General features: G+C 36.3%; 1 protein-coding gene across 5 annotated transcripts; it reads left to right on the forward strand.

Moving 5' to 3' along the window:
* Positions 1-1,088: 1,088 nt before the first annotated feature.
* On the forward strand, positions 1,089-21,698 carry LOC306847664 (choline transporter-like protein 2). Of its 5 annotated transcripts, none has more exons than XM_079381745.1 (23): positions 1,148-1,282; positions 8,153-8,201; positions 8,867-8,940; positions 9,077-9,155; positions 11,278-11,362; positions 12,030-12,140; positions 12,242-12,302; positions 12,406-12,526; positions 12,657-12,740; positions 13,219-13,331; positions 13,657-13,788; positions 14,208-14,307; positions 14,459-14,551; positions 15,469-15,553; positions 15,707-15,969; positions 16,078-16,172; positions 16,590-16,693; positions 17,523-17,596; positions 17,861-17,931; positions 18,063-18,151; positions 18,755-18,839; positions 19,464-19,633; positions 20,938-21,698. In XM_079381745.1, the coding sequence occupies exons 1-22, from the start codon at positions 1,255-1,257 to the stop codon at positions 19,622-19,624; spliced, it is 2,157 nt and encodes a 718-aa protein (XP_079237871.1). In that variant the 5' UTR covers positions 1,148-1,254; the 3' UTR covers positions 19,625-19,633; positions 20,938-21,698. The 5 variants fall into 5 exon arrangements, with proteins under 5 accessions (XP_079237874.1, XP_079237871.1, XP_079237872.1 ...); XM_079381747.1 differs by lacking the exon at positions 1,148-1,282 and adding an exon at positions 1,569-1,631; XM_079381748.1 differs by lacking the exon at positions 19,464-19,633 and having other exon boundaries at positions 1,089-1,282.
* The last annotated feature ends 409 nt before the right edge of the window (positions 21,699-22,107 follow it).

Consider the following 22,107-nt stretch of genomic DNA (forward strand, 5'->3'; position numbering starts at 1 on the left):
AAATTAATAAGCATATGATATAAGCCTAACAAGTACTGAAACCGTGCAATTAAACCTTCTGCCTAAAATCAGTCACGATTCAGACATGGTGCGTTTATCTTTGTATTATATTAAGAGGGAGGGTGGAGTAAAAATATATATTTTAACAAATGGAAATTTACCCATTTACACAAAGATAGTTTGTGTCCATCTGCAAATAGAGAATAACTAACGTTACACCCGTAGGGCGTGTTAAGACATTTTAAGTAACCGGACGTAAATTTGCCTTGAACTCTTCTTCTCAATCAGATCTTTTACTTTGTATTTAATCTTAGTTAATGTTAATTTCAGCATTTACTGATGCATTATTAAATTCACAAGTTGTGTTTGTTAACATTAGTTAATGCACTGTGAACTAACATCAATAAACAATGAACTGCTGTATTTTAGCTAACATTAACAAAGATTAATAAATAGTGTAATAAATGCATTGTTCATTGTTTGTTCATGTTAGTTAATACATTAACTAATGTTAACAAATGGAACCTTATTCTAAAGTGTTACCCAGATATGTATTTTTATTATAGAAATACATTATAGAAAATGCCAATCCATGTGTGAGATGATAATATAAAATGTAATAAGTATATATACTATAATAAATTAAACATTACCTTGTCTTAGTGTTTTATAATTTATACAGATAACTGTTATATATGCCAATAAAATAAATAAAATAACCATATTAGAATAATATATTACCTTATTTATTACTTGTATTAGCGCTTTATATATATATATATAAGGCTATATTATATAATGTAATATTATATAATGTTGTGTTATCTGTCAGGCCCACTGAAGGCTGGTCAGTAGGTCACGTGTGCACTGAAGTGAACTAACCCTGAACATAAGCTGCTCCGGAGCAGGCTATCTTCAGAGAGCAAGTTACTATGGTTACTTACATACCCTAAAAGTAACCTCCGATTTTGGAACCGAAAGCTGAGTTTATCCGCTCGTTTATACTCAAATTTACCCGGGTATGTCACATAAACTGCTTTCTGGAATACACCCCTGGATCCTACTGGTATTTGAATTGCTCTTGTCAGAAAGGAGGATGCCCGCTGATTGGTTAAAAGAACTGCCAGAGAGCCAATCAAAGCTCTCCAGTTTCAGTGTCACGCCCATGGATTCAGTGCAGTTTGTTGTGGACTGAAATACTCATGATCACTAGAGTATAGTTCACCACAGTTAGTAACTAAACGCTAAGCCGAAATGGATACGGAAGAGAAGCCAAAATACGGTAAGTTTATTCCTGGTTTACATTCGCTGGTGTTTGTTAAAGTTTGAGGTTTTTCAGAGATTCCTTCCAAACAGAAACTGAAATTGGTTTTAATGACTTCACGGCCGCTAAATAATCACCCAGATCAGCTAAGAAAGATGTTTCTGGCTGCACACGCCGTGCTAAAGTGAAAGGCTGTGCTGTTATAGTGTTGGTGTTTTCTTAGAAAGGCAACGCCCAAGTCCCGTTATTAGCTTTGTCAGGTCATATTTTGCAATTTCATTGGAAGTAGCCTTCCTCTTGTAATGTTCACCACAGTTAGTAACTAAACGCTAAGCCGAAATGGATACGGAAGAGAAGCCAAAATACGGTAAGTTTATTCCTGGTTTACATTCGCTGGTGTTTGTTAAAGTTTGAGGTTTTTCAGAGATTCCTTCCAAACAGAAACTGAAATTGGTTTTAATGACTTCACGGCCGCTAAATAATCACCCAGATCAGCTAAGAAAGATGTTTCTGGCTGCACACGCCGTGCTAAAGTGAAAGGCTGTGCTGTTATAGTGTTGGTGTTTTCTTAGAAAGGCAACGCCCAAGTCCCGTTATTAGCTTTGTCAGGTCATATTTTGCAATTTCATTGGAAGTAGCCTTCCTCTTGTAATGTTTAGTGTGTTTCTTACTCCTAAACAACGCTTTTATCTGTAAACATTGTGATTTTAATTTAGCAGCCGACTCGTTTACTGTAAATTTGGTGGTTGGAAAATAAATGCTGTGCATTTGGCTTTCCATCACATTGTGTTATGGCTGAAATGTTCATGGTATAGTGTACAGGTTTGTTTATAGATTAATAGTGAAAACAGTCGCAGCAAAGCTGTAGCACAGGGCAAAACTACATACAGACACATGAAACTACGCAGCTGTTGTGTGCATGAATACAACTCCTTGGACACAACATGGACTGCATTGAAAGGCTCATTTGTGGCTGTTCTAATAGTTTGCATATGGTTCCAGCCCTTGATTTAAGTTTGAAACCAGTGTTGCTTTAACAAGAACATTATTGCTCGTGCATTAGGTTAAAAATCAGTATTTGCAACAATTGCTTTGCAAAAACTAGCTTTCTAAACCATCCCTGCTTTTACTCTTCCATATCTCCTCATAGGTATAGCTTGTAACCCAAGTCATAGAGCACATTTAAGGGAGGCTGCTCTCACGAGTTGGAGTGCATGTAATTAAAGTGTGTAATATAGGATGGTGCTTTTCAAAGATGTAAAATAAGGCCTTAACCTCTTAATTTTAAACATGTATGTTTTCCTGAGCTGTACTTATGTTCTATTTCTGCTGCTGAGGGCCTGAGTTTGACTGCAGCTGCTTCAAATTAGGGAAGGGATAACTTTTACATGCAGTGCAACTTCTCTAATAGTTTGCAAGCAATGTTTTTCACTGGAATCTTGTTATATTGCATAATTGCAATGAGAATTGTGTAGTGGACTTATTTCAGGTGTAGTATTAAAGGCAAATACTAGCTAAATTTGTTTTTAAGGGATGGATAGGCATTGAGTCCCTGTGCTAGTGTAAGTGTCCTTATTGCAATTCTTGATGAATAAGACCAACTGAGTACTTCCTTTTTATGTATTTTTATTAGTTTATTACAGTACATTATTTGCCAGGCTCTAATAAAATATCAATGAGCACTGAGAGTACAGCCTTCATGTCTTAAACTGTAGGGCTATATGTAATTGTCTTGTATACTAGCATCTTGTAGAACTCATGTTATAGTCAACTTATGAAGTAATGATTACTTACAGTAGTTTGCTGAAAACTGGGGAGTTCCTGAATTTATCAGCACATTGTGGTTTATTTCCTCAGAAGCCAGACAACAGGCAATCACAATGGCATTTCCACAACGTCACATTTCTCTCACTAATAAAACTGATATAATTTCTTAATAGTACAGTGACTTTTGAAAGGTGTAAGCTCCATGTACAGTACCAATTAGTTATCTTATCACATTCAGTCTAGGAAATGGACTGCTGTCAGCAGCTTTCATTCCATTAGTCCCTGAGAAAAAAATGGGCGTGCTATTGATTTGTTTCCTTCCTTTGCCTTTTTGTACAGTACGTATTTTAAGGGCAGTGACCATTTTTTTTAGACTTTATAGGTTGTTTGGACATTGTTTCTCTGTATGCTTTAATCATTATCAGAGTCATCATGCACTTTTCTTTACTAAAAGGAAGCAATAATAATGAATTATTTATAACAAATTATTTAGCCTATTCACTGCTTTGTCAAAAATCTTGTTTATTAACACAGTTGATTCAATTATAATCTTCGGAGAGTCACTGAAGTCGGTTGTTTCTTCAAAAATAATTTTTGAAGTGTTTCTTCATGCCATTAAGAAATTATAGATCAAATAAGTAACCTTATTTTATTTCTTGATATATAAAACAACGTAATGTACTAAAATAAATAAAACTATGACTGAAACAAGTCTTAATATTGACTTAAAAACTAGCCTAGTTCAAAAAAGTTTACTTTAAGATCCAATTCTCGCTATTAACAAACCATTAACTACGACTTTTGCCTCAAACTCCTAATTTGCTGCTTATTAATAGTTGGTAAGGTAGTTAAAAAATATTAAAATGAAAATGGAATATATAAAAATAAAAACTAATAATAGTAAAAACTACAGTATGTCTTTTTCAGATTTGGCAAAATGTTTCTATGGGGGTGTGACGATAAATTGAATTGGATCGATTTTGCCATAGGGCTGGGCGATATATCGCATGCGGTGATCATGCGTGTCTCGTCAGTAAAGCTGGTTCCGTGATTAGCGGTAAATTTCCATCACCTGCTTTCAAATGGAGCGACATTTAATACACAGAGCCGTAGTTCACAGACAAGCTACGCAATATCACGTTCATTATCGAAGGGGATTCATCTGCGATAATGAACGTGATATTGTGTAACTTGTCTGTGCAAAGTAAGCCTTGATTGCCTTGATTTACATTCAAAGCAAAATGAATGTAAATCAAGTCGAACGAATGTCATTGCCATCACACCCAGCTCAGACGTCTCCTTATGTTAGGGGTGTTTAAGGGGTGTTTAGTTCAGCTTGAACCTGTTCTAGACTGGTTGAACCAGTTTTCAACAGTGGCAGGTTTTTTTTCCTGCCTGAAATCAGGAAGTAACAGTCAGATAGTGGGCTGAAAGAATATCGGATCATCAGATAGAGCCGTTGAAAATAAAGATGACCGTGGAGGAAGGTGCTTACAAAAAGAGCGGTAATGTCACTTGATGGTATCTTCTCTTGTATGCAAGTGTGCCTGTGCTTTTATGGTTTTGGCTTGTGGTCAAGCCCTTTGAAGCTCTCATTGAACAATTTACTATAAGTAAAGTTCTGCTATTGTGTTCTCTTGTATGAGTAATGAGATAACTGGGAGTATTTCTGTGCAGTCAGCCTAGTTTCATGTCCAGACATTGATTCAATGGTTTCCCATACTCTGTGGGATATTTCAGTGGTTGCGTTTTAGGGAGTTTTAGTCCCCTGAAGCTGCTCTAACGGCACTGCTGTTGGCTTTTATTTTGCATTCATTTGGTGTATCGGTAGAAGTGTGTTAACACTGCATTAGTATCATACTAGGCCTTTGTCCATCTTCACAATACCCTGGTCTGCCCGGGAGCTAAAGCTCTCAGTCTTTGCATGCCTGTCTCGGAGGGTGTGGATGTTTACAGCCACACGCCACAGTAGATTCTCATCTCAGTATCTCGTAGGGCTGGGCGATATGAGCAAAAATTCATATCTCGGTATTTTTTTGGCTGATTTGCGGTATACGGTATATATGTCACATTTATTGTTCATTAACTACAAATATTTCAGCAAAATGTATATTTTAGTCAGAGTTATTGCGCTCCTATTTCATTGCGCTCTGTCTGTTTGGACAGAGCGCTCTGTCTCTTCCTCATCGCCATCGACTGGATCATGAAAACTTCTACCAACGAACGCAGGAATGGGATTCAGTGGACCTTGTGGAGTCAACTTGATGACCTAGACTTCGCTGACGATCTCGCACTCCTCTCCCACAGCCAACAGCAGATGCAAGAGAAGACCAGTGTGTTGGCTGCCGCATCAGCACAGGTTGGACTCATTATCCACAAAGGGAAGACCAAGATCTTTAAGACCAACGTCAGCGACATCAGCCCAGTCACACTGAACGGATGTCCCCTGGAGGAAGTGCAGTCCTTCACCTACCTGGGCAGCATCATCGACCAGCAAGGTGGAACAGATGCAGATGTCAAGGCAAGAATTGGTAAAGCAAGAGTCGCCTTCATCCAGTTGAAGAACATCTGGGCTTCCAGAGAGCTGACTTTGACCACCAAGACCCAACTGTTCAACTCTAACGTGAAGTCAGTACTGCTGTACGGGGCTGAAACCTGGAGGACAGCCAAAGTAACCAACAGAAAAATCCAGACATTCATCAACAGCTGTCTCAGAAGGATTCTCCACATTCGCTGGCCTGACACTATCAGTAACACCAACTTATGGGAAAGGACCGACCAACTTCCTGTTGAAGCAGAAATCTGGAAGAGAAGATGGGGTTGGATAGGGCACACACTTCGCAAACCAACAACAAACATCACCAGGCAGGCTCTCAGGTGGAATCCTCAAGGCAAGCGAAAGCGAGGCCGTCCAAGAACCACATGGCGATGTGACCTCGAAGCAGATGTTAAAAGGATGGGTTACACCTGGAATCAACTAGAAAGAAATCTCTGGAGATCTACCTTTGGCGGCCCATACTCCGGGAGGGGTGGAGGGCATAACTAACTGTCTGTTTGGAGCCCGGCGGCGCTCGTTCTAAACGAAGTTTAGAGGATAATCGCAAAGCAAAGCTTGTGCACTTCTGACAGCAAATTTCCATGGTTATCTACAGTTGTAGAATACCTTTGAAATGTAAGTTATGCATTTAGGAAAACAGTACATCTCAAACACATTAAATTGCGCGTCTCTGTCAGTGGAACACGCGGTTTCTGTCAGACATCTGATGGCGAGCCGCTTTAAACTGAAACCATAAACTATAGGCTTCTATATCTTAGTTTTTTTTTTTAAAGCCCTTCATATAAAAGTTTGTCACATGTTTAGAACAAATTGTATTAAGCACTTTCTCCGCAGCGGCTGAGTCTGTGTCCTCCGTTATATTTTCAGATGTGCTCCTTTCAAACTACTGCATATCGATATAAACGGTATTACCTTATATCGTATCGCTTATAAAGAAAATATCGATATATCGTACAAACTCGATATACCGCCCAGCCCTAGTATCTTCCCATTAAGTGGTGGGGGTTTGCCTGCATTTTAACAATCCATTGTGCCAGTTGTCATTTTAGGACTAAAGAAAGTCCAAACTTGCATATTCACTATAAAGATGAATATTAGCAACGACCTTGCAGTTTTTAGTAACTAAGGTTTTAAGCACTTAACTAATCCACAACCATAAACCTACTTGCTGTTTTTATAACCTGTTACATTTGTGTTTATGACTGGCAAATATGCATCACATTAAGTTTATTAGTTGGTTTATGTTAAAACTGTAAATGGATGGAAAATTCAGATGCATATATCTTACATTTAGGCCCAAATTTATGTGTGTGTGTTGTTGGCAAATTATAACAAATTGCTTGTGATGTTCCTCATTAAGTCTTTGTGTGAGTAATGTGTAAGTAATTTTATGCTAATTACTTGTTAAGTGTTGTTCAATCAAATGCTTTTGGTAAGTTATTATGCATGCTTTTTGTTAGCGTTTGAGACATAAACGGAACAGATTTTCTGTTCCAGTACAAGACCAGTTGAACTCTACCAGTTTTCTCCATAAGACAGCTCTGTGGTTGGCGAATAAGACTATTTGCACATCTGTTCTTCGTTTATTTCAGTTTACATGATTGAAGCTCAGTGGCCCCAAAAAGTGCACATGCTTAAAAATGTCTGAATGCCAACATATCAAATCCCAAAATATCAAAGCAAGTGGCATACAAACGTTTTCTTCTTCCTTCTTCTTTTCTTGCACTTAAGGATGTGCATTGGTTTCAAAGTGGTTTGAAAAGCTAACCCACTTATAAAACCTAATAGATGTTTTTGTGAAATATTTGCATTAATGTTTTTGTGCAGTCTTTTTTTTAATAAATGCCATTTTCGAATCCAGTAACATTAAGACATTTTTAAACATGGCATAAAAATCCAAATACTTCCAGCTGACTCATTATTTGAGCTAAATTAACTTAACAGGGCAGCTTGGTCACTTGCTGTTTAGCACGGCATTTCATACCATGTGACTGACTTATTTTAGCCGCAACCCCCCCCGGCCTTAGATGTTAACTGACAAGCAGCAACAAATGTACAGTAATTAAAAGCATGCATATAATTGCATGGAAAAACTTAGCTTGGCTTCTTGGCTTACTCTACTTACCCTTTCCATTCCATTTTGTGATGGGAGGGTTCCAGGGCTGTAAAGTAAGAAATATTTCCAAAACAGCGTGCGTGGGATGCTGTTATTTCTGGCATAAAACTAGAGTTGTGATTTTCTGATGGAAATGTGAGTGGTGTTTGCCTGTGCATAATTCGCTAACAAAAGACATGGGTGTTCTGAGTGGTTTTAAGCATGCTGCTACATGTTGCTAGGGTGTCTTAGGTGGTCGTTTACTACGTTGTGGAAGCTCACTCGCTATGCTGGAATGTCATTTTCCAGGCATGTGCTGAAGAAAGTCCCTTGCTGCAGATCAGCAGGGTTATACAAATTGTAAACACAGCCTGAAATGCAAGTTTATGGCCTTTAAGTGAGTGATTTTCTTTATTGACTGTTTTAGTTAAATTATATTTAATTTACTTTTTCACTGTTGTTCTCACAGGAGAGCCCAGAAAATTTGACTCCGACTTCAAAGGGCCCATCCAAAACAGGTAAGAAATGAGCCGATTTCTTTGATTTTATGACACTGAAGCAAAAGAAAATTGTTGCATCAGTTACTCACTCTCATGTCATTTATGACTTTAGGTTATTTGATAACATTTCATAGTGCTCTTGCTTTTCTATGCAAGACGTTGTTACCCACTGTCAAGCTCCAAAAAAAAAAAACGCCATTAAGGTATCGAAACAATGGCCCATTCATTCTAAGTCTGAAGTAATACAGCAGATTTGTTTAATGAACAAACCCAAAAGTAAAAAAATAAAAAATCGTCATTGATATCAAACCTGGTATCTTTGTAAGAAGATTTCACTGATGTGCTTGCATGCAAACAGCAAAGCTTGATGCTTTGTCTTATGAAATGTTGTGCATGGGTCATTCTGTATTTGTCCTGTAGCTTTTAAAGGGGTCTTGCCATCTCATCTCGAGTATCAAAACACATGGCATGCTGTAAAAGAGAGCTTTGATTTCTGCCCCTTTCACTTCTCTGTTTTTACAGAGAGTGGAAATGAGGATGGAAAATGATCATTTATACAAATATTGGACTTTTTTTATAAACTAACCTTGTGAATATAACTTAAATGTTTGAAACTGCATTTCATGACCCCTTTAAAGCATTTTAAAGCATGTTGCAACAGACTGGTTCTCTCTGCTCCACAGAGGATGCACAGACATTATTTGCTGTATCTTCTTCGTCGTGGCCATAGTGGGCTATGTTGCGGTGGGAATACTGGGTGAGTCAGTCTGCAATAGTGCTAAAGATGGACTTTTGGAAATGTATAAAAAGCACATTCAAATCTGTTAAAAGGTTTGAGAATTCCTTCTCTGTGTGTGAATGAAATGCTCATCATTTCTGCTTTCCTCTGTCAGCTTGGACTCACGGTGACCCGAGGAAGGTGATCTACCCCACAGACAGCCTGGGACAGTACTGTGGCCAGGGAAACCTGGAGTAGGTTACACCAAATTTGGGATTATCACATTTGTTGCTCCACACTGGCATCATTAGTAACATAATATAGCATTACTGAATATAATTCTTTTGAACCAGTTCTTTTTAAAGTCAAATAGTTTGTAAATCTTGACTGTAAAGGAGAACTTTAAGAGTAAATCTGTGAGTAACCACCTTTTTCCTATGCCCCGTGATGCTTTGCGTGAATTATGGGAGAAGCTACTGTTAAACTGAAAAGAAAATCAGTCCGCTCTATGAATGCAATAAGCATTTTCAAAAAATTAGTACAATGAGGTGACATTAACCGTCAAATGTGAAAATATAAACAAGTTATAACAACTGCAAAATATTACTGCAACAATATTATGCACATGCTAAATATCATTGTAGGAATATCTGTTATGTAACATGCGTTGCCTTAATCAAAATTGCTAATTAACTTCAACGAGTTATATCTCAATGTGATTTCTGTCATTTTTGACAGATGATAAATATTGTATTTACCTGCTTTAGAAACATTCCAGTAAAAACTGTTAATAGGGAATAGATGTGGAAATGAAAGACCGTGACAACAAACCTGGATAGAGATCTGAGGATTTGGGGAAAGATGAGAGATTCTTAGTGCAGTGAATATTTCTAAATACACTAATAATACTTAGTGAATTATTCACAGGACATGTATAGTAATTAAACTCGAGCAGACCACAAATGCGCTCTGTATGTCATGTTATACCATGTTAAAGAAAAAAATCAAGTACTACATTACTCTCCTGCCATCTGAAACATTAACATGAAGGAAAAAATACACAGCTCATGACAGATTATTTGTAGTGCAACCTGGGGCCGGTTTCATAAAAGATGCTAAGAAAAGCGGGGATTAAATCCAAAACCTGACTTGAAATAACCTACCAGATCAATCGGGACTAAAGCGGTTTCATAAACGACAGGTTGACGCAATCTCACTAATGCTATCCAGGTTCAATGAGTCAGGATATTGTGACGTGCAGCCCTTAATGTCGATCATGGATCAAATCGATCCACCATGGCAAACAGCGAATATTTGTGCTGTTTAATGCATTTGAAACATTGTGTTTTCCTCAGTGCATAACTGACACGTCACAAGTATATTTTTCATCTGTAAATGTTAGCAAGTCATTCAAATATATCCATTTTTCTGTCAGGAGTGTACGAGGCTTACGCGAGAGAACGAGTGCTGCTGAGCGCATGCGCGCTACACAGACACAGAGCAGAATAGAATACTAGCGCAAGAATTCTGAATAAAATATACATTCTGCTAAAATATTTGTTGTTGGACATTAAATGTGACATAGAATTTTAATCGTACATATAACTGTAAATCAAATGTAAGATGGCTAATACAGCATGCTAGCTCAAATGAGATAAATGTGTGTTCCTCTTATCAGTTAAAATGTCTGATTTCTATTATTTATTTTCATTTTTAATTCAGTGATTTTGACTTAGTGTTTTTAATGCTTTAAAGAGCCATTTTAGATTGCAATGTTTTAATGTTCTAATAGCCATAAAAGGTACAGCTCAGCTGTAACAGCTGTCATAAATTCAGAGAGAAAGGCTGCATGGCTAGAAACTGTTGATCAACTGAATGCTCAAGTAGCAACTATGTTAAAATGTCATTAGCCTACGTTTTGGGCACAATACATTAAATACAGTTGGTTGTAGCCTATTTTTTATTTATTTGATTAAGGTGTATTTTCTGTATACTTTTATTTTTGAACTAATAATAAAGTCAACTAATTGTCAATGGTAATATGGATGAGTTCCTATTGGTCAGAGTTAGAGGAGCTCAGCTTAGCCTGACAGTTTGTCTGCTCTTGACCAGGTTAGTTTGCCAGCATAAATTGCTACAGTGACTGAGCTTGAGCTATGGCAATTTTGCTTTCGGAAACCAAATCAAGTGAAAATAAATCAGAATTACTGAAATAAGCCTGGCTTATTTGGTAAACTTTTTGAGTGAAACTTAAAAAAAAAAAATTTTAATATCAAATGTTGCAAGGACTAGATAAAGCTTTGAATATTTAATTGAAATGAATAAATGTGTAAGCCTCAATGAACTGAGAATTTGTTTTTGTGATGTGTGTAACAGGAAACAGCCCTTGTTGTTCTACTTTAACATGATGAAGTGTGCCAGTCCCATGGTCCTCCTAGAGTTCCAGTGTCCCACGCCTCAGGTTTGTGTCCTGTCCACCTGTTTGTGGCATCTCTACTTTTGGATTGGCATGCTATTATACTGCTCATATATATATTATAGCAGAATTCTGTTGTTAGTACATGAATTTTCTCTTCTATTATGTGCTTGCATGTGCAGTACACAACCAGAGAGCACTGTGGGGAATACTGTATCCCACAATGCAATGTACTCAACTTATCTTTAATTTGCATTTGCGTTTATTTACATAATTTGTTTAGCAAACACTTTCATTCAAAACAACTTAGAAATAAGGCAAGCAATGTTGTTTATGTATTTTTATGTATTCATACATTGACTCCGACTGCCATAAGTGAACATTTTTATACAACACTGGATTAAAAAAACAAAACAAAAAACTTTCTTTTCTTGGTGGTAAATGGACAGCATTTGACAAATTAATAATGTGACTTTGTGAGTTGCTGCATAGTAATGACTGCTTCACATACCATTTTATAATAATAGACACTGTATGTGCAGTATGCTAGTAATCTTTTATCAAGTTTTACTTTCTTTCAGCATTGATGTCTTCATGTTTTAGTAAATAAGTGCATGCAAAACTAATGTTATATGTTATAAACTTTTTTTGTTTTGTTTTTGAGAGTCAAACCTGTCATTTCCTGTAGTTTTTCTTTCTGTGTGTACTGTAGGTGTGTGTAGAAAAATGTCCTGATCGCACTTTGATTCTGACAACTGCCATTGCAAAAGAGCAAGACTGGGAATATTACAAAAGGTATTGCCGAGCAGACCCAGGGTCAATGGTAAGTTCATTTGTAACAAATCATTTTTAGCTGTTGGTTAAATTTTTCGTTAATGTTTTTGCAAATGTGTAATAAGCGGTCAATTCTGTCTCCCTTTAAAGCCATTGGTGGAAATTTTGAAAAACAAACTGTGCCCTGCATATCTGATTTCCAGCAAACCATGTAAAGCTTTTGTTTTTATTATTACAATATTGACTGTATGGGAAATTATTACAAATTTTTAATGATTCTGATTCTTAATCCTATTGATCTCTCTCTCTCTCAGTTTTGCAGCGATGTTTTCCATCTCTAGGCAAAAAGGGTGATGTCATCACAGTGGGCGATCAAGAAAAATTTAATGATGGAGAGAACATAAGAGACGCAAAAGATCTAGTGGCTGGAATGAAGTAAACGCATATTTATACTACTCAAATATGCATAATGCAAGGAAATGACTTATTTATATGTCACTGCTGCAATTGCAGTGCAATTCAAGGGCTATTTATTATAACTTCATATTTGTTTTGACAATCAAAGGAATGCAACAATAGTAATGGAGGGACGTCAAGTTGCAATGAAGATCTTTGAGGATTACACAAAGTCTTGGTATTGGATCCTAATGTAAGTTATTTAAAAAAAAAAAAAATATTTATATTAGTGAATATATATCCTATCTTTCAATAAAAATAGTTATTGTTAATTTGAATCTGTGTTATTTTAATATAATTAATCATTTTAATTAGTTTTTTAGAAGTTTTAGTCATTTTGTTGTGTATTTTTGTCATTTATTTGTATATATTTTCTGTATGTCTGTTTAGTTGTTGTTGTTTATTATTATTATTATTATTATTATTATTATTTCAATTTTATTTGAGGTATTCTCAGTTTTAATTTTAGTATTTCAGCTTAAACTAAACGAATGTTAAAAATATGATATAAACATGATATGCTACAATTTTTATTAGTTATGTTTTATATTCAGTTTATTTTACTACTTTAAGTGGTTACTTGTATAATATAACTTAATAGTTAATAGTTATTTTATTTCAATTAATGTCTTTCCTGCTGTGATTGAGTGTTAATCTGTTTATTCATGCAGTTGTTTGTTGATCGCTGTGGTGCTGAGTCTGATCTTCATTGTTCTTCTGCGTTTTCTGGCTGGAATCATGGTCTGGGTCATGATCATCATGGGCATCGCTGTCGTTGCCTATGGTATGGTTCATACTCTTTAATACATTCATCCTGTCTAGTATATTTGAAGAGTTCAGATGCAAAAGCCTCTAAGTGCCATCTGAAATTTTCTTCTAAAATGAGCATTTTTTTTTTATCAGGCACCTGTGTTTAGGTTCAGTAATTTTACTCTAATGGCAATGTATAGGTCACTTTCTATGCAATTAAAGTGAAATAGCCGGACATAAATATAGGAGCTTGATAAAAATGCTCATTTTAGACGAAAGTTTCCAACGGCACTTAGAGGCTTTTGCATCTGAACTGTTAATTTGTTAAACTGTAAATAATTTGTCTGTTCCTTACACAGGTATTGCTCACTGCAGCATAAAGTATGTCAATCTGAAGGACACACCTGGTTCTAATATCACCCTACAGCAGCTGGGCTTCCAGCCCGATTTCTCTGTGTACCTGCACATCAGACAGACCTGGCTGGCCTTCAGTGAGTATCCACAATCTTACTATTGCTCATATTTGGGGTAAGAAATTTGAAAAAGACCTTAAATATTAAACTACAGTGTGTAATCCGTACTACAAAACTGAAGGATGAACCCAAGCCATTATCAAAAAATCGTCTTTTAATTAGGGCTAATAAGGAACCATCTGTCATCAACACACTGTCAAATGCACAGCAACACACTGAAAACCACCTGCAACACCCTTAGCATCATAGCAGCAAGTATTGCATGGGCAAACTTGTGTAGACAATTTAGTTGTCGGTTTATTACTGTTTTGCTGTGGCTAGTCTTTTTTTCTCTCATAACTCCTCTAAGAAAAGTCAAGTAGTTTTGTTGTGGTCCTGTAGATTTAGCAGTTTGTAACGGGTTTAAATGTGAAAGTAACTCTTGTTCCTCTCTGCAGTCATCATCTTGGCTATTTTGGAGGTCATCATCATCCTTCTCCTCATCTTCCTCAGGAACCGAATCCGGATCGCTGTTGAGCTCATAAAGGAGGCCAGCAGGTTTGTGTTTTTGGGAATCCATATGAAACAGTAGCAAAGACTTGACGTCTCCACATCAACATCATCTTGTTACGGGGACTCTGCCTGTTATTTAAGTTTAAACATATGCTACTTGTTTTACCTTGAAGTCTTGTTTTTTGTCCTCTTTCAGGGCTGTCGGTTATGTGATGTCTTCGCTGTTCTACCCTATTTTTACCTTCTTCCTCCTGACCATAGTTATCGCATACTGGGGCATCACTGCAGTGTATCCTTGACTCAAGACTGAAGCAGAAACATTAATCAGTGCTGGCAAGGTCAATGGGCAAAAGGTCAATGGGCAAAAGGTCGCCTCCTAAAACAAACAAATATAAGTCCATTACATGATTTAAGGAGCCACCAGAAAAAGAACAGGGCACCGTCAAAACATCGACCAAAATTAAATTACAAATTAGTGCTGTCAAATGATTAATTGTGATCAATCGCATCCAAAATAAGTTTTTGTTTACATAATATATGTGTGTGTACTGTGCACATATTATTGTGTGTATATATGAATACACGCACATACAGTATATATTTCGAAAATATTTACATGTGTATTTATATTCTTAATTTATATTATATATAAATATATTAAAAATATAAACATAACATATTTTACATCTTACATATATGCATGCATGTGAGTGTATTTATATATATATATATATATATATATATACATATACATAATAAATGTACACGGTGCACATACACATTTTGTAACAACAACTTTTGTTTTGGATGCGATTAATCGTTTGACAGCACGAAAATAAATATTAAAAAAAGAATACACACATTTTGAATGACCATTAGTAATCTTCTAAAACTGAATTAAATTAATGTATAACTTTTAATTACATAATTTAAAAAGAACAGATAAGTAAATGCAATATAAAAGTATCAAATCTGAATACACATACTTTTGAATGACTGTCAGTGGAGAGATATATTTATATATTTAAGAAGATAATGTTACGGATATTGTATAGCAATAAAGTTCCCAGCAACTCAGCCCTCATCGATTTATATGGTAATCTAATATCCAAAACACTTCTTTAAACACAGTATTGTCTATAGAAAGTAATGTGTTTAACATATGTCACGATCACACCAGCGCTAGTCCTTAATCGCTCTGATCAGTTTCCTCTCTACATCCAGTGAACCTGTTTATAAGGTTTTCAATGAAACCGACTGTCCACATGCAAGACAAACATGTGACCCTGAGGTGCGTAAATACATATTCATCCATAATCATAGTGTTGAAATATTACACACATTACACTGTGTATTATACACATTATACATTACATATTTTTTGAATATGTAGTATATTCCTAAAGTGAATGATCCTTGTTTCTCATTTCTCCGACTGTTCCAGAACTTCACTCTCTCTGCTATGAAGAGAGAATGTCCGCGGTCTGAGTGCCTGTTTGCTTTCTATGGAGGGGAAACGCCATATCACAAATACCTGATCGCCCTTCAATTCTACAACGTCTTCCTGTTCTTCTGGTGTGCAAACTTTGTCACTGCTCTGGGTCAGATGACTCTGGCAGGGGCGTTTGCATCCTACTACTGGGCTCCTAATAAACCCAATGACATGCCTGCATATCCGCTGTGTGCCTCTCTGGGCAGATCACTCAGGTATGGCTTTAGAAAAAGATGTATGCAATATGCATGTTAGAAAAGTGTGTCATTTGGGCCCTAAGCATGATTTAGTTGATATATTTGATGCATTTTTTCCACACACAGATATCACACAGGCTCTCTGGCGTTTGGTTCTCTCATCCTCTCTATCGTCCAGATTATCAGGGTTTTGCTGGAGTATATTGACCACAAACTCAAGGGTAAGAGAAAAACCTTAACAGATGCAAAATTGATCTAATTGGTTAATCACTGCAATATGTTATGGAATATGTGCATATATTGACTGTTAATGCATGTAATTGACTATTTTCCTACAGAGCTATGGTAGTTTCATGTCTGTGGGGTTACTCTGCAGCCTTTTTCTTTTCACGTAATAAAATAACATCAACTCTGATCAATAATTCATGTCCTTTTATTTATTTATAAGTAGTCATGTAAGATGGTCAGTGTACATTCAGCTGGTCATTGCTGCAAAATAAACTCCTTTAGGGTGCTTCGAGACCCTGCAGCTTCCCGTTTTGAGATACTGAACATTACCCATTGCTGTATCCCGTACTGTTCATGATAATGTTTGAATTTTAATGTGTGAATTCTTTTGCTTTCTTTTGGTTCCACAGGAGCAGAGAATAAATTTGCCAAGTTCTTGTTGTGTTGTTTGAAATGCTGCTTCTGGTGCCTGGAGAAATTCATCAAGTTCATGAACAGGAACGCCTACATTATGGTGCGTGTTCTTCCACTGCAATTTAAAGGAGTAGTTCACCAAAAAATGAAATTTCCTCACCCCCAGGCCATCCAAGATGTAGATGAGTTTGTTTCTCAATCATAACAGATTTGGAGAAATTTAGCATTACATCTCTTGCTCATCGATGGATCCTCTGCAGTGAATGGGTGCCGTCAGAATCAGAGTCCAAACAGCTGATAAAAACACCACAATAATCCACAAGTAATCCACACCACTGCAGTCCAACGATTAACATCTTGTGGAGAGAAAAGCTGCGCGTTTGTAAGAATCAAATCCATCATTAAGGCTTATTTAACTTTAAACCATTACTTCCAGCTTCTAATCCATAATAAAGTTTCCTCCAGAAAAAAGTCCATCACCTGTTGTTTTCTCACATCAAAGTCCACCCACATATTGGTTTAGAACTGTTTTGAACGGTTTGCACTTGTAAACCGTGCTTGATCTGTGAACATTTCTCTCCTGATTCAATGACCTTTTCAACTGAAGAGAGCAATTGTTTAGTTAAAGGACTATTTTAGCCGGAAGTAACAGTTAAAAATTGTAATGGATTTGTTTCTTACAAACACAGCTTTTCACTTCAATGTTAATTGATGGACAGGAGTTTTTTTTGGATAACTTGTGGATTATTGTGATCTTTTTGTCAGCTGTTTGAACTCTCATTCTGATGGCACCCATTCACTAAAGTGTCAAAGAGGAGGCAATCTTCATTTTTATTTTTTTTCCCTGATGCCTACACGTGTGACTGTATATAATCTTAATAGCATCACTATATGCAATCTTTGCTGAATAAGTTCTTTTTCTGCCGCAGGTGGCCATATACGGTAAAAACTTCTGCCAATCAGCACGTGATGCCTTCTTCCTCCTCATGAGAAATGTAATCAGGTGGGTGACCGCTTCAAACTGTAGGGCTGATGGAATTGAAACTGAGTGCAGGATTTTAACATTTAGATTGACAGTGCAACGCTCATGATGTGAAACGCTAACAAACAATGAAACATGATGCTGATAACAGCAAAGAAGTGCATGAATTTGAACATAATTAAGAAAATATTTCAAAAGGCAAAGTGCAGGAAGTAAGACACTCACTAGGTTTTGTAAGCTGGCTGAATTTGAAGAATGCTTCACAGATGTTTTCACTCATCACAGGGTGGTGGTTCTGGATAAGGTCACCGATTTCATCTTATTCCTCGGAAAACTCCTCATTGTGGGGCTTGTGGGTAAGTTTCCTAGTTTAGACTGGTTATATAACACTGAACTGAACATTAGATTTATATACTATGGACAAAGTTGAACTACATTTTGATGGAATACATCAATCTGCTTTCTCACTCCCTCTTTTCTTCCCCAGGGATCTTCGCTTTCTTCTTCTTCTCAGGACATGCGGATGCGTTTAAGAGCGCCACACCCAGTCTTCATTACTACTGGGTTCCTATTTTGGTGAGTGATTGAGTGTGACTATAAATGATAAAAAAATGTAAATGAACAATAGTCTATTTAATTAACTCATCTGTCTAAATGGTAATGTCCATATAATGGCCATGCTGGAAAATAAAGACTCCGCAACATTGGCTCATCCAGTGATTTAGAGTTCAGTAAGATTTTTTTTGTTTTGTTTTGAAAGAAGTCTCATGTTCACCAAGACTGCATTTATTTGATAAAAAAACACAGTAAAAGCAGTAATATTGGGAAATAGTTTTACAATTTAAAATAACAGTTTTCTATTTGAATATATATTTAGATTTAATTTTATTCCTGTGATCAAAGCTGAATTTTCAGCATCATTACTCCAGTCTTCAGTGTCACACGATTAGAAATCATCTGCTCAGAATTCTTGTTTGAAAAACATTTATTTGGAATTGAAATCTTATAGAAATATTATTTGTTGAATAAAACTATCACATACTTTCAAATAAAAGCCAAACCTTTGAACAGTAGTGCATGCATGTGTGCTACCGGTATTTAGCCTGTATTTATAGACCATTAAATAAAAGCTGTAGCTGTCTGTCTGAATATGTATGTCTGTGTTTTTTCTTTCTCCAGACTGTGTTGGTGGGCTCCTACCTTATTGCCCATGGGTTTTTCAGCGTTTACGCCATGTGTGTGGACACACTCTTCCTCTGCTTCTGTGAGTACTTGCCATTAATAAATGTTTTAACTCCAGAAACCGCTAGTATGAGTATAAACATCAAGCCATCAAAGGTCCACTCTGGAAGGCAGAAAATCAATTCAAAGAAATATACATCGCCTACTTAAATTGTAATTTGTGATCCTTTAAAAATGGTTTAGTGCTGCATTTAGGGAAATATTGAATCTGTTTTGGATGAAGCCTCATGTCATTAATGATCCGACTAACTCTTCATTGCGCATGGCAGTGCATGTAGCTCGGTTTAAACCTCTCATGGCACGGGTAAACTGAGAATTTACTCTGTGATTCAGTTAAATATTCTGGTATGAGGGGTTTCTAATCTGTCTATGGTACCTGCTTAACTAAGGTGTGTCATTTCAATGGGACTGATGTGCTTTTCTGTCTTTCATCTCACAATAACATGATTCTTTCTTTTTCTCTTTCTCCTTTTATTGCTGTTCCCTCTCTTTTCCCCCAATCATTCCTCCATTTTCTATTCAACACCTTCATATTTTAACATCTGTTCCTCACAAACCTAATTTTACATTTATCATACCTACACAATTCTTTGCTCATTCCCGCTCATGTCTTTACATTACTAAACATCACTAACACCACGCAAAGGTGAAGACCTTGAGCGCAATGACGGCTCTGCAGCACGCCCGTATTACATGACCACAGAGCTGCGCGACATCCTGATGAAGGACGCAGATGAGGCTCGGACCCCTACTTCACGTGACGAGATGATGCAGCTGGCGGCTCCTGACAAAACAATGGAAAACTGATGGAAATTTGTAAATATATGTGGAAATATAGTCACACTTAGTTTATTTAGAGACTGAATGGTCACAAGGTTCAATCATACCTGCAGTTATTAAATGATCATTCAGTTCAATCATTCAGTAATTGTATGCTAAAGGAATAAATAGATAGTCAGGGAAAATTATCTTGAATAACATGAAACTGGATTCACAAGCTATTTTCTTCAATAATGTAATGTTTATCCAAGTGAAACAGGATATTAAATCATAAAAATGGTTACACTTTATAAGGTTCCATTTGTTAGCATACTTAACTACTTGGATCACATTAACCAACAATGAAAAATGCTTCTAAAACATTTCTTAATCTTAATAATGTTATTTTCAACAGTATCTAATACTGATTATTAAAATCAAGTTTAATCTCTTAATATTTATTCAACTTGAACTAACAATAAACAGTTGTATTTTTGTTAACTAAGGTTAACAAAGATGAATAAATAGGCATTACTCTAACAAATGTATATCATTGTTATTTTATGCTAGTTAATTTATTAACTAATGGGACCTTATTGTGAAGTGTTACTTTTAAAACGAGTAGAATTTGGATGATGATAAGTGTCTTGCAATTATGAACAATATGAATGTGTGTTAAGAAAGCAAGCAAATGAGGTCAGTGTTGATTTCATGTTCGTTTTTAAGTGAGTGCCTTCTGCTTTGCATGTTCATCTGCTCAACGGCAATAACTTTCAGACTTGTTACCAGACATGTTGTTTTATACATCAGTTGGCTATTTTACATCAAAGTTTTTGATTCATTGCTTTAGTTGTCTGTGCTTTTAGATGAACAATGCATTTTGTCCTCTTTGAGTGTACTGTGTTTTGCTGCGGTTTCATTGTATGGTGGACAAACATCTAATTTTGCTCTTAATTTAAGTGTCGTGCTGCTGATGTTATTGCTGCATTTCCTCCAGATTGTGAGCCATAACTTTTTAATGCACTTTAAGGTTGTCTATTGTTTTTGGTAGCAATTTGCAAACTACGTACTTTGGAAAAGCACCTTGTTGCCTTCTTGGGAAGCCTTTAACTTTGTCTGCTGTCTTTTCCATTGTCTTTTAGGTGCTTTGCTACTTAACATGCCAGGTTTTTTTTTTTTTTTTTTTTTTTATATAAATATTATTCAAGAAGGTCCATTTGTTATTAAGGTCTGACTATATTGTGTGTATAGGTGTTTGTTGAACTCAGGCATGTCACTTTCCTTTCCTCTAGTGTGCTAGCTAAAGGTAAAGCATGGGTTGTTTGTTCCTCAACATCTCTTCTCACATTCATTTATCACAGTGGAGGACCTGGAGAGGAACAACGGCAGCCCAGAACGACCCTATCTGATGTCTGAGAACCTTCTCAATGTTTTGAGCAAGAAGAACCAGGCCAACTAGTCCTCACTTACGGTCGGTCAGGGCTAAACATATGTGCCTCGGCAGGGCTTGAGATAGAGGTGCCTGAAGTAATTTTCATTGCCTTAGAGAACCAGACAATCATGCTAATCATGAAACGCATCAAAGTGATTGACCTCAGTATCTCAGCCATATGATTTAAAATGTGGAAACTTTACTTTAGAATGAAGTCAAATTACACCTCTGACCCCCCCCCCCCCCCCCCCAGAGGTTTTAGGTTTATTATTTGAATGTCTAAAAAGCTTTTGCAATAACTGCCAAATGTTTTAATTAATGCTTTAAAGAATAACTGAAACGTCTCGGCCTAGATGTTTTGACTTGATTTTCATTTTGCTTTTTTCATTGTCTTTTATATTTATGGTTTTTATATAAAAACGCAGTGCAGTGTTGTCTGTGCTGTAGAAAAACGTTTTCTTTGTCCATATGTGTGCAGAATCGATTGTAAACGATGTTTAGAAGTTTTACTTTGATTATCCGTTCATTTCCAGTTCATGGCTCTGTGTACATTTATAAGAAGTGCCTGCATGTAGGTTAAACGGTTGAAGACTTCTTGACTTTAACCATGTTCTTGACTTTATTCAGTGTTTTAAGTGTTTTGTTACGCGTTGTACACCTCAATAAATGGTACATAAAGAATTTTCTACAATACTCGTGTAAAATGTTTTTATTAGACTTTAAATTGGTGTAAATGTTCTTCTTGAGACACTGAGGAGATCAGTGATTTTCACTCTTAAATATAAAAACAAGAATTTTTACATTAAATGCTTATTTTAGCAAGTGTGTAATTTCCACCAAATGGCTATAGCCTGTAGCTACTGCCGTGCAAAGGCAAAAGACCTTAACTTCGATTTTTGTCGAAAATGAGTTATTGATATTTTTGGGACATTCAAGGCATCCCTTATCATGTACATAAGTATCTTGAGTCAATTTTGTTGTTTTTCCGAGAAAATAATGGGTCATCTCAACCTAACTTCAAAAAGCCCCGAACACCGTATAACACCAGTTACCGCTCTTTTGCTTTGTTTGGAACGCTCAACTTGAGTTACGGCGTTCT

The sequence above is a fragment of the Barbus barbus genome, assembly GCF_936440315.1.
Source record: "Barbus barbus genome assembly, chromosome: 3".
NCBI lineage: Eukaryota > Metazoa > Chordata > Actinopteri > Cypriniformes > Cyprinidae > Barbus > Barbus barbus.

Excerpts from the sequence above, each read along its gene's own strand:
- LOC306847664 (XM_079381745.1), top strand. The coding sequence starts at position 1,255 with ATGGATACGGAAGAGAAGCCAAAATACG. Across the intron at positions 12,303-12,405 it reads TCTGATTTCCAGCAAACCAT|TTTTGCAGCGATGTTTTCCA; the intron begins GTAAAGCTTTTG and ends TCTCTCTCTCAG. Across the intron at positions 16,694-17,522 it reads ACAGGAACGCCTACATTATG|GTGGCCATATACGGTAAAAA; the intron begins GTGCGTGTTCTT and ends TTTCTGCCGCAG.